Consider the following 12684-nt stretch of genomic DNA (forward strand, 5'->3'; position numbering starts at 1 on the left):
GCGATGCTTTCACACAGTGAGGGTTAATCCGGAACAGATTAACCTCGCTGTGCGAGGCACCACTGTACTCGGATTTTTACATGCTTTCGAACTGCTACGTTGGCAGGAGCTGGGACAAGCGACGGGAGCTCACTCCGTCACGTGGATTCGATCTTACGACTGCTGGTCTTCTGACCTTGCATCACAGAGGCTTCTGCGGTTTAACCCGCAGCAGCACCACGCCCCCTATTGAACAGGTTAAACAATTAAAATATTTAGGTACACAGTTTTATTACAAACACACCTGACTTCGGAATTGTAAGTCTTGAATTCTGCTAGAGTGACAACACAGGCCGTTTCCATTTTAACAGAGGCAATTTTTATGTGCTCTTGAAGTGTTTAACACCAAAATTATACTACAAGTGTTGTATAGCATCCCATTTGGATATCAACTGCTCAGTGGAATGGATCCCAGCTTCATTCTTATGGAAACATTCAGGGATGCCAATATGTGTCTCATATGCCAGTCTGTGCCTGAAAACATGGACTCCTTTCTCATGCTCTATTTCACCTACAGATGAGTCTAGTGAGGATTCAGAAGACAACTGTAAGCGCATTAGAAGAACGCTAGGATATAATAAATAAATACGACGAATAGTAAATACCTATTGGAGCACGCAAGGTTAAAACCAGATGTATATCAGGATCTTGGGCTTGTACTTTAAAGGCTTTCTATTTCAAAAGGGTGATAATGCATCTCTTTGCATTTTATGTCCTGGACAGAAACTGAGGAACTCGGTGGCATGTAAAAAGTCTTTGAAGAGAGGAAGACCAGCCACGAGATGGATCGACTCTCTACAGGAAGCCACAGGCTTGAGTTTACAACAGCTGAACAGGGCTGTTGAAGTCAGGACCTTTGGAAGCGCGCTCATTCATAGGATCGCCCCACGTCTGAAGCGACGGAATGGTACACAACGCTCTGCGCAAAAAAAAGATTTGCCAACTCTGCACACACAGGGCAGCCACCCGACACTTCCGGCTCCTCATTGGCAATGCCTCCCTTTGGAGCGGAGCAGAGAGAGAACATAGAACTATGAAAATATGAGAGGAGTGGCTCCCTTTCGTTATAATCGTTGAGGAACCGGAAATGAGAACAGCACGTCTACGTTTCCCACTTTATCTCTATGGTCTTCCGTGAACGTCCGGGGGCGACGGGCCCTCCTCGCGAGGAAGAAGAAAGGTGGGCGCGCGGAGCGGGGGAGGCAAAAGGCGAGGAGGGGCAGATATTTGGGGAGGATTTAAAGCCCCACATGCCCCCCGCACACACCCAGGGACCACGAGGGCTTCTCTATGGCACGGGGATTGCAAAGGGCTTGGCTTTGCACAGGTCTGTGCTTGGGGGGAATTAATATTCGGGGCGGGGGTGGGAGGGAATGTTAGGGGTCAAGACCCCACCCAGAGGGAAGGGAGACCACCTGAAATGCAAGTCCCATAGGAATCAAGGGTCCAGTACAAGAGATCCTTCCTTCCTCCCCCCCCCCACAAAATCCGACATCCGGGGGGGGAGGTGAAGAAAAAAAAAAGAGGGAGAGAGGAAGTATATTCGACCCCCACCCACCCACTCCACTTTTGTAACTTTTCCAGCTTGAGTGTCAAAGCTGGCACTATAGAAAAACCCTGCTCCTTCCTTTGCTAAAAGGAACCTCAGGCGACAAGGGCAGGAGAGACCAGTGCTGGACCACGAAGAACAAACCAACCCCACCCCCAAATACCCACCTTTTGATCTAAACCAGGTTTCATCAGGATGTGCACTGATATAATTAGAACAGCCCCAAAGGTCTTTGCAGAAGTCTGGGTCTTCTTAAAAGCCTGTTTTAAATCGTAGGCTGCAAACATCAATCGGAAATACAGGTTTAATGCAGTTTGGATTTCCACTCCCAGCTCCTTAATCAAGTCATCATCTTGCGCCCTCAAGTCAATTTTGACTTATAACGACCGTTTCCAGGTAGAGAATACTCCGAAGTGGTTTCTCCTTCTTTCCCTTCTTCTTGGGGGCATTTCTGGGCCTGTGCAGCTTGCCCAAGCCTACACAGGCTGGCTCATCTCCCAGGAGGGGAATCGAACTCCCAACCTGTGGCTTCACAACCAGATCCCTAAAGTTTAAACCATTGAGCTATCCAGCCAGCCCTTCTGAGCCTAAACGAAAGGCAAAAAATTATCCAAGCTTGTTTTTTCCACCATTTACAATTAAAGGTGAGGCTGTTTCTCTTTCGTCTCACTGCAATTTGAAAGAAAGAGGAAAAGGTTCTGGAAATGATAAAAGAGTGAGCAAGGAGATCAGAGGAAGGAAGCAAAAGATAGATCCATGAAATAAAAAATTGATCCTCACAATTTCATCTGATTCTTATGTCAGACCTTCTCCAAACCCATGGCTCTGAGGCAGAGGGCCTCATTGATCATGATCCACATGATTTTTATGTAGGATCTTCCGTAAACCGTAGTCAAATCAAAAGTCCCATCTATGTTTACAGACTGCAGCACAGAAATCATGGGCAGTAACTTGGGGAGAATCCATGCTGAACGATTCACCAAGCCATGTGCTGAAGGACCCTTCTGTTTTGTTGAGATTACCACCCATTTTGGATTCCTTTTTCTATAAGGATCTCCTGTCATAGGAACTTACTTTAGGTTTCGAGTAGAGATGGGCACGAAGCCCATCTCTCACCCCATGGCCCGCTAAGCCACTCACCAGACCGCACACCAGGGCAGTTTTCCTTTTGCAATGGGAGGGGGGAGGGGAGGACTGCAGGATTAGAGAGAGAGAGAGAGAGAGAGAGACAGGCAGAGGGGAAGAAGGCAGGCAGGGAGGAAGCTGTGACTTGTCAAGCAGCATTTTTCACTCATCACAGATGAATGGATGAGTGCATTTTTCAAGCCCTGTTCATGTTTCTCCACGGGTCGTCTTCAAATTTTTCTGAATGCTTTGAAATAAATAAAAATATTATCCAACATGCAGAAGAATTTTTGAAGTTTAGTGTTTTTAATTGTTGGAAAACTCACTTGACTCAGTAAAAAAATTTCTTTGGCCATTCAGTAAACTTCAGTCTTGGACTTCTCTTGACAGTTCTTTCACACACACTTCCTCAAAGAGGCATAGTTTTTAGTTTGGCAACCAGTACCTTTTATTACGATGTGAACCCTTTTGTGCTCAGCGATTTAATTTTTAGTTAGCATTTCTAGGATCATGATCTTAATCTCAGACCAGCTCATGCAACTGATTTCCCACCCCCTTGGGTCTCTCCCACAGGGCCCAGAAGGATGCCAGCAACAAGGATCCCTTTTTCCGTTGCTTGTGATGGAGCTGAACCAGATCAGGTATGACGAAGAGGATTAAAAGATATGTGAATCCGTTTGTATTCTCCCATTTTAGTCCTGAATGAGGCTTTTCAATGAAATGCTCCACGTTTGCAGTGCTTACATACCAGACTGATGCCATGGTCCTCTCCAAGCAGAGAAGAGCAATAGCTATAATAATTGGCTGTTGCAACTGGGGAAGGATTTTGTTTCTCTTCACTTTTGAAAAGGTCCAGGATCTGTGAGGTGCTCTAAGTTTTTCATGAATGAATGTGGGGACAGTAAGAATTCCTGTCCTATTGCCTTGCTGTGAATCCCTCCCTCTCCCTCTTCCTCTCTCTCTCGCTCTCTCTCTCTCTCAGGACTTCTCTTGATTTGTTGTATTGGTTTCAGGAGGTTGTCTTTAGGAAACCTATGAGGAGGCCTTGCTTTCTTTTCCATTTAGGGTTCAGTGGCCTTTGAGGAGGTGGCCGTATACTTCACTTGGGAGGAGTGGGCACTGCTGGATCCCGACCAGAAGGCCCTCCACCAGGAAGTCATGGAGGAGAACTGGAAAACAGCGTCCGCTCTTGGTAAGGCCCCCCCTTCTTCCCAGCTCATGCTAATCTCTCTTCATACCAGTGCGAGTAGGACTTATAACAATAACATCAACCATAATGCTTCAACCCAGTGCTCTGATTTTCAGTCTTCCAAAACCTTTTACCTAGTTCATTAATCCAGGAGACCAAATGCATTTTCACACATATGAAACAGAAAAGCTCTAAAGCAGAAATTGAAGATAGTAGAGATCCCGACCCACATCAGTATTTAACCTTGCATACTTCAATGATTGGTACTTACTTGTTATATTAATAGCCCACATTTCTTTTGAGTGCATTTCTTTTGAGACACTCAGAGCTGCCTTCTTCATCTGTTTATCCTCAGTGAGGGAGGTCTGTCGGAGAGAGACCGAATGGCTCTGTGTCACTCAGTCGGTGTCATAGTTCATCAGGAAACAGAATAGGATCACCTTTCCCACACCCTAACCAGTGGTTCCAAAAAGTTTTGGCATCACATCCCCTTTTCTACTCTTGAGAAGCCCTTGTGCTTCTCTATGTCTTCTTTACGGTCATCCAGTACGTTTTAAACGGAAAAAAAAATCAGTTTCCAGTTTATTAGGAATTAAAATATTTTTATCCCACCTTTCTCCTTTAAAGGACCCTAGGTGGCTTACATCATTAAAAAGACAATATTTAAAAACTGAAAGCAATAAGCGTACAACTAGTGAAAAGGAATTAAACACGTATCATATTAAAAGCGCTATATAAAATCAGTACTGAGAATCATTTAACATGAGTAATAAACCCCCCCCCCCAAAAAAAGAGTCTCTTTTTTCCTTAATTGTGGAAAAGTAACTTAGTGTAAGAAGGAGCAGAAATCAGGCAAGAAAGAGCCTCTGCTGCATCAGGAAGAGCAGAGGAATCGTAAGCTGGAGGGGCAAGAGATACAGAGGGAGGGAGCATCAACCTCACATCTGAAGCCGGGGGAGATGTTTGTGTCCTGAGACATCCAGTCTTTCCGCCTTGGGCACCAACAGAAATTGGGAAAGAGAGGCTTGGGGACAAAAGTCAGACCTCACCAACTTTTCCATCCCTGTCCCCACCCTCATTAGAGATTTCTTGTTTAATTTTACTTTCTAAGAGAATTTGGGTGGTATCCTAATGGTTATATGTGCCTCTTAATTTCAGCTTATTCCATGTGACTGCTGTGATGTTTTAAAAGCTTTTATATCCTTCAGTGCCACTGGCTCGCTTAGAACTTCTTTTTCAATTTTAATATCATAAAAGAGCCAGAAGGTGCATTGAGGGTGACATGTCTTGACCAATGTCTGTCATATTACAGTATGTGAGTTTATCTAAATAATGTATTCTTATTTTCCTGGCAATGGACCATAATATATTATTATTATTATTATTATTATTATTATTATTATTATTATTATTATTATTATTATTATTATTATTATTATTATTATTATTAGTATTAGTATTAGTATTAGTATTAGTATTAGTATTATTATTATTAGTAGTAGTAGTAGTAGTAGTAGTAGTAGTGTTTTGTTTTGTTTTGTTTTGTTTTGTTTTGTTTTGTTTTGTTTTGTTTTGTTATTCCACCCATTTTGGAGAGTGTGGAGTCAAAGAAGCAAGGTAGAGACTTCATGTCTTTGTATTTCTTGGGAAAGGATGGAAAAAATCTGGTGGGTGTAGTACGTCACTCTCCACGGGCATCCTCCAGACTGCTTTTCATACTTTGAAATAAGTAAAAAATTAATAGTAGTTCATTAAAGTAAATCTCACCGTCTTGTATCCCTGTTGAAACGTCATTGGCACACACACACACTCTCTCTCTCCTGGGGGAGGGGGCACTTTTTACATTGGGAACCAGTGCCTTTGACTGGGATATGAATCCTCTTGTGCCCAAGGGTTTAGTTTTTTAGCAAGCATTTGTAGGATGATGATCTTAATCTCAGACAAGCTCACACGACTGATTTCTCACCCTCCTTGGTCTCTCCCGCAGGGGCTGGATGGAGGCCAGCAACAAATGTTTCCTCCCCTCTTCCTTGGGATGGAGCTGAACCAGATCAGGTACAGAGAAGGAGGTTTAAAAGGCACCTTATGTTTTGGAATCTCTGCATATTCAAGCACGCCATTCCTGAATCCGTCTGGCCATTCCTTTTTCATTAAAACCTCTCTTCAGTCTTGCTTCTCTTCCTAGAGAGAAAATGTAGCCAAAGTGACCAGTCACCCTTGGTAAATTTGTCCTCCAGTAGAAAGGCTGTTATGGCCTCTAATGGAAGTTAAAACATGTAATATAATAGCCAGGCGCTTCTAAATGTTGTCTTGGTTTTAGGAGGTTATCTTCATAAAACCTATGAAGAAGGTCAGCTTTCTTTTTTCACTTTTAGGGTCCAGTGACTTTTGAGGAGGTGGCCGTGTCCTTCACCCAGGAGGAGTGGGCGCTGCTGGATCCTGACCAGAGGGCCCTGCACAAGGAAGTCATGGAGGAGAACTGGCAAACGATATCCTCCCTCGGTAAGGCCCCTTCTTTCTCCAGCTGATGCTAATCTCAGGTGTAACCAGTGCAATAAAGACTAGTAACAATAGCAGGATTATTTAATGCAATTTATTTTATTTTTTTATTCTGCCCCATTAGTGCAATGCACTCTTCTGGGTGGTTCACAACATAATAAATAAACAGACATGTAACAGTAGACATATAAATGAACAGACAAAGGAGTTTACACAATAAAAAAATTAAATAATATATCTGTGTTGGAGCAACATGGGATCCTTAATGCCAGACTGGGCAAACTCTTGGCTTCTCCAAGGGCTCAAGACATTTCTATCATCTCCTAACTTTAGCATGACGTTCACTTCATCTTCTACTACTTTTCTTAATTGTCATGGCCAATTATGTGCCAATTATGTGCCATATTATGTGCCAATTATGCCATATTATGGCCAATTATGTGCTGGTGCCCTTACTACCTCCCTGATTCGTGGTAGTATGTTCTATGAGCTGTGACTCCCCCAAAGTCTTGTAGACAACATTCTTGAACTTTCTGTGACATCAATAAATGATTTTTCCAGGACCAAATGCTCATTCTCTCCCTAGCCAGTGTAGCTTCTGGCCCTAACATTGCTTCTTCAACATCTCTAGACAAGGCTTACCTGTCCTGCCACCCTTAAACAGATTTACATGGAATTTGTGGAGGGGCATTTTTTAAAATCAGGCATTATCTGATAAAAAAACAACAAACCAGTGTTCTCCTTACTACCTTGAAAGGTCCCTGGCGCTGTGCAAACAACTTCTCTGAGGTGGAGAGTAATAATAGCAAAACCTGTCCTGGCTTAAATGTCCTAGACAAGGGATTTCCAAACTTTTCAGTAAGAGGGCCACATCATCTATGCTCCACATTTTTGAGGGCCAAAGGAAGGTGCGCGCACGTACACATGCAATCCCACACGCCTGCACTCCCAAACGCCCTCACTCTCGCCAGCTGGGCTGGATAAAAAAGCAAGGTGGGCCAGATGTGGCCCGCGGGCCGTAGTTTGGGGACCCCTGCCCTACTGACCCCTGTCCTACTGAGAGGCACCACATTGGCTGCCACTGCCCGGTAGTCCCCCCTCCCCATGGGAAGATCCATCTCCCCTAGAGACACCATTAAATTCAGCACAGCTGCAAACAAGTGAGAACTATTTATTAAAGTGTGAGTTGTAATAACAGCGAAAACAGGGTTAAGAGTCTCTTCAAATTCTCTAGTTCCCATCACTGTGGCATAGTTTTAGTTAAACTTTCAAGGGATCTGGCATTAAAATACAGGATGACCCTTCTCACCAACCCCTTATTCATTTCTTTCCTGTAGAAATCCTCCCTTAAAGCCTTTTGCCTCCATTGCGTACCTTAAACCCTTATCCTGAACATTTCAAATCTGGATCTCCAGGCCTTCATTCTGCAAATGCTAGTAGGACTCAGCCACATGATGTAGAGGTGAAAAAGACTAGTACAGTTTTAAGCTGCATCCATAGAAATATCCTGTATGGATCATAGAAAAGTAGAACCGTGTTCTGCCTTGACTGGAGTTTTGTTGGAATGCTGTGTCCAGTTCTGCATATCACCATTTCAGGAAGCCAGTGAGAAGCTGGAACATGTCGAGAAAAGGCAAACAATAAAGAGTTTTTGAAAAGTGGTTAAGGGAGTTGAGGATGTTACTCCTGGAGAGGAAAGGATTGAAAGGGTTGATAGCTTTCTGTAAATATTTGGGTTGCCACATAGAAGGAGGAGCAAGCTATTTTTCTCTTGTTCCAGAGATTACACATTCTTCAGATTACAAATTTTGAAACTACACAAACAGAAGTGGTGCCTCACTGTGGCTCCCTCTTGACCCTTCCTGCTTTCCCCTTTCCAAAAAACTCAAGTGTATTTCTCCATTGGAGAACAGGAAACAAAAAAAAAATGGGAAGAAGCCAAAATCTCTGCTATGAGATCGGGCAACTGATCGACTAGGTCATCTAATACAGCAGAAGCTATTATGGTGATGACTAAAGAAAGTCTTTCACAAACCTAGCCATTGTAATAGTTGGGACAGAGAGAGGGTGTAATGAGTTAAAATAACACAGTTGCCTGCACCAAGTTACTTTAGGGGTACCTTTGTTAGAAGGAGTGAGCCCTTTTTTTGCTCCCATTTCACTTTAGGTTCACCTACACCCTGAGATCCAGAGTTTGCACAGTGCAGACAAAAGGCTTACAGTGGTGCCTCACAAGACAATGTTAATTCGTTCCGCGAAAAACGTTGTCTTGTGAAAACATCGTCTTGCAAAACGCAATTCCCCATAGGAATGCATTGAAATCTATTTAATGTGTTCCAGTGGAAAAAACATCGTCTTGCGAAAATTGTCCATAGAAAACATTGTCTTGCGGAATGGGGATTCCCATAGGAATGCATTGAAATCTATTTAATGTGTTCCAATGAGGAAAAATCATTGTCTTGCGAAAATTGTTCAGAGAAAACATCGTCTTGCGAAGCGCAACAGCGATTGCAAAAACCAGTCATCTTGCAGATTAATCGTCCCACAAGGCAATCATCTTGTGAGGCAACATTATAATATCCTTAATCATCAGCAGGCTCAAAATTCTAGATTTGGGTGTAGATGTCATGGCAAAAATTAAAAGAAAAAAAGGATGGGACTAATTGCAGAGTTAGTTTAATGAATCAAAATTCACTTCAATAAACAGTCTTTTTGCCCTGTAAATACTTGTTTCTTCAGTTCAGTCTTTTCTTCATTTCTCCTCTTTCACAGGACATAACTGGAGGGAGAAATATATATGTCTAAAAAGTGAAAAGAATTTTAGACATAAATTAGAGCTTGCCAAAGACCAGAGAACCTACATAGAAGAAGAAAGCTGTGTGCAAGAGAAGCCCTATGAACCCCTCATATGTGGAAAACATTTGGCCATGATGTGTCACAAAAAAGCCCAAGATGGAAAGAAACACTTTGTAAATGAAGTATCTGAGAAAAGTTTTGATTGTAAGTTACTCCTTGTAAGCTATCAAAGAGTCCACGCAGGAGAAAAACCATACCAATGCCAGGAGTGTGGGAAATCCTTTGCTTGGAATTCAAGCCTTCTCATCCATCAGAGAGTCCACACAGGAGAAAAACCGTACAAATGTCAGGACTGTGGGAAATATTTTGCTCGCAGTTCACGGCTTGTGAGTCATAAGAGAATCCACACAGGAGAGAAACCATACACATGCCAGGAATGTGGAAAATGTTTTGCTCAGATTTCATACCTTGTATTTCATAAGAGAGTCCACACAGGAGAGAAGCCATACAAATGTCAGGAATGTGGGAAATGTTTTTCTCACAATTCAAGCCTTTTCAGTCATAAGAGAGTCCACACAGGAGAGAAACCATATGAATGCCAGGAATGTGGGAAATGTTTCGCTCATAGTTCACGGCTTACAATTCATAAGAGAGTCCACACCGGAGAAAAACCATACAGATGCCAGGAATGTGGGAAATGTTTTGCTCAAAATTCAAACCTTGTGAATCATAAGAGTGTCCACACAGGAGAGAAACAATTCAAATGCCAGGAATGTGGGAAATGTTTTCTTCAGAATTCACAGCTTGTGAGTCATAAGAAAGTCCACACAAGGGAGAACCCATACAAATGCCAGGAATGTGGGAAATGTTTTGCACAAAATTCAAATCTTGTGAAACATAAGAGACTCCATACAGGAGAGAAGCCGTACAAATGTCAGGAATGTGGAAAATGTTTTGCTAACAGTTCAGTGCTTGTGAGTCATAAGAGAGTCCATACAAGAGAGAACCCGTACAAATGCGAGGAATGTGGGAAATGTTTTTCTCAGAATTCAAACCTTGTGAAACATAAGAGACTGCACACAGGAGAGAAACCGTACAAATGCCAAGAATGTGATAAATGTTTTGCCCAGAAATCACAGCTTGTGAGTCATAACAGAGTCCATGCAAGAGGAAAACCATACAAATGCCAGGAATGTGGGAAATGTTTCATTTACAATTCGCTTCTTGTGTGTCATAAGAGAGTCCACACAGGAGAGAGACAGTACAAGTGCCAGGAATGTGGGAAATGTTTTGCTCGCAGTTCAAACCTTGTGAGGCATACGAGTGTTCACACAGGAGAGAAACCGTACAAATGCCAGGAGTGTGGGAAATGTTTTGCTCGCAATTCACAGCTTGTGAATCACAAGAGAGCCCACACAGGAGAAAAACTATACAAATGCCAGGAGTGTGGGAAATTTTTTGCTCAGAATTCAAGCCCTGTGAGTCATAACACATTCCATAATGGAAGGAAATCATTCAAATGTGAAGAGTGTGTAACATCAGAGAAGCAATGTAGGAGAGAAAGTCTGCAAATCTCTGAAATATGGAAAACATTTTGTTGATGGTTCAGATTCTAGTTTTTATGAACCACCAGGCAGTCACCATAGGAGAAGGCCCATACAAATGACAGGAGTGTAGAAAAATGTTTTCTGTACCTTTGAGAGACTTCAGGGAGTTCAGACAGAACATAATAGATGAGAGGATGACCTGGCAACTCTTGGCTCGAACAAAATGTGGGGAGAAGCACAGTGGCCTTTTGTGAGTAAGGCACCAAAGCTTTAACTGTTAATGTTGGTGTCCAGAACTTTGCGTTACATTGTACACATAGGGAGACGATGGAGGAATTAGCATAAAAGCCTGGTCCAGAGCAAACAGTGGCCACATTTGTTTAGCAGTGTGTCTGATATTTTCTTCTGCCCAAGGAGAAGAGGCTGGACCCAATGCCAAACACCAAATAATCTACACAGAAGAAAGCTTATGTGTCACAAAAGGGCCCAAGCTGGAAAGAAGCACTTTGTAAATGAAGTTTCTCAGAAAAGTTTTCATTACAAGTTACTCTTCGTAAGCTACCAAAGACTCCACACAGGAGAGTGGGGGAAATATTTTGCTTGCAATTCATGGCTTGTGAGCCAGGAGAGAAACCTTACAAATGCCAGGAGTGTGGGAAATGATTTGCGCAGGTTTCATACCTTGTATTTCGTAAGAGAGTTGACTTGTGTCTGTGGTTTCTGGGCCTTCCTCTCTTTCGTGGGGGCTGCTCTCTTCACTAAGGATGAGGTTTGCAGTCTGGGCGTCCTGTTGGACTCAACACTATAAGTAAATACCACCACATCTTCCCCAACCTGGCTGCCTTGCATGCATTTCCATGCTAATTTCAAGATGATGATGCTGACATACAGGGCCCTAAAAGGTTTGGGCCTCGACACCTGGCAGAGCGCCTTCTTCCAGTGAAATCTGTCTACCCCACTTGATCATCCCAGGCCGGGCGGTTGAGCTCACTGACCCCGAGAGACGCCTGGAAAAAGACCATGTTCAGACAGGCGTTTCCAGATACTGTACCAACAGCACAGAGTTTCTTTCAATCTTAGACTACCAGCTCTGCCATCTTGCTGTGTCAATGTTTTAATGTTTATGCTTTAAGTTTGCATTATCAATCGTTTTCGTGTTCTTCTCTTTTTAGTTTAACAGCTGACTGGTATTTTTATTTAATTTTTATATTGTTATGTTTTTCCAGCTATTATTTAATATATTATACTGGTTTATTTGGTTGTGAACCACCCAGAGTGGCCTTAGTAACCAGATGGACAGTGTAAATGAATGAATGAATGAATGAATGAATGAATGAATGAATGAATGAATGAATGAATGAATGAATGAATGAAGAACACACCAAATGGCTCTTTGATTGCAGGAAATCCCATGCTGAAATTATTGAGATAAGCAAAATATGGAAATTAGTAGCCTATAACCTCTTCCTGAGTTACGCTTGCATTAAATGCAATGATGAAAATATCTCCTATCGTGCATCAGTTCATGGAAATGGATGCACAATGAGGGATACAAGCATGAATGTGTTACTTAAGTCGCAATTTGCTGCTGTAATTTACACCACCACATCTACACCAGGATACCTCAACAGTCGGATTCTGGCCAGCATGTTCTGTTCGACTTAATCAGAAGGAAGCCATGTTAGCATCAATATCACTGATTTAGATCAGTGGCTCTTAACCTGGGCGATATTTCCCCCTAGGGGACGATTTCATTTTTTCAGGGGGGGGCAATGGAATGAAAAGGGGTGATGTGGGGGCGAAGGAACAGAAGGTGGGTGATATGGGGGCAATGGAGCGAGCCAAACCTGAGAAGGCAACTGCAGCCGTGGTACTGGCAGCAGATCCGGCAGGCGGATCCAGAGGAGCTGGTGCTGACAGCGGATCCAGTGCCGCCGCAT

General features: G+C 42.9%; 1 protein-coding gene across 2 annotated transcripts; it reads left to right on the forward strand.

Moving 5' to 3' along the window:
* Positions 1-754: 754 nt before the first annotated feature.
* Positions 755-12010, forward strand: LOC110070390 (uncharacterized). Of its 2 annotated transcripts, none has more exons than XM_072988320.2 (6): positions 755-1366; positions 3287-3354; positions 3779-3905; positions 5890-5957; positions 6278-6404; positions 9174-12010. In XM_072988320.2, the coding sequence occupies exons 1-6, from the start codon at positions 1330-1332 to the stop codon at positions 10796-10798; spliced, it is 2052 nt and encodes a 683-aa protein (XP_072844421.2). In that variant the 5' UTR covers positions 755-1329; the 3' UTR covers positions 10799-12010. The 2 variants fall into 2 exon arrangements, with proteins under 2 accessions (XP_072844421.2, XP_020633723.3); XM_020778064.3 differs by having other exon boundaries at positions 758-1219.
* The last annotated feature ends 674 nt before the right edge of the window (positions 12011-12684 follow it).

The sequence above is a fragment of the Pogona vitticeps genome, chromosome 2 (assembly GCF_051106095.1).
Source record: "Pogona vitticeps strain Pit_001003342236 chromosome 2, PviZW2.1, whole genome shotgun sequence".
Lineage (NCBI taxonomy): Eukaryota > Metazoa > Chordata > Lepidosauria > Squamata > Agamidae > Pogona > Pogona vitticeps.

Excerpts from the sequence above, each read along its gene's own strand:
- LOC110070390 (XM_072988320.2), top strand. The coding sequence starts at position 1,330 with ATGGCACGGGGATTGCAAAGGGCTTGGCTTTGCACAG. Across the intron at positions 3,906-5,889 it reads GAAAACAGCGTCCGCTCTTG|GGGCTGGATGGAGGCCAGCA; the intron begins GTAAGGCCCCCC and ends TCTCTCCCGCAG. Across the intron at positions 5,958-6,277 it reads ATGGAGCTGAACCAGATCAG|GGTCCAGTGACTTTTGAGGA; the intron begins GTACAGAGAAGG and ends TTTCACTTTTAG.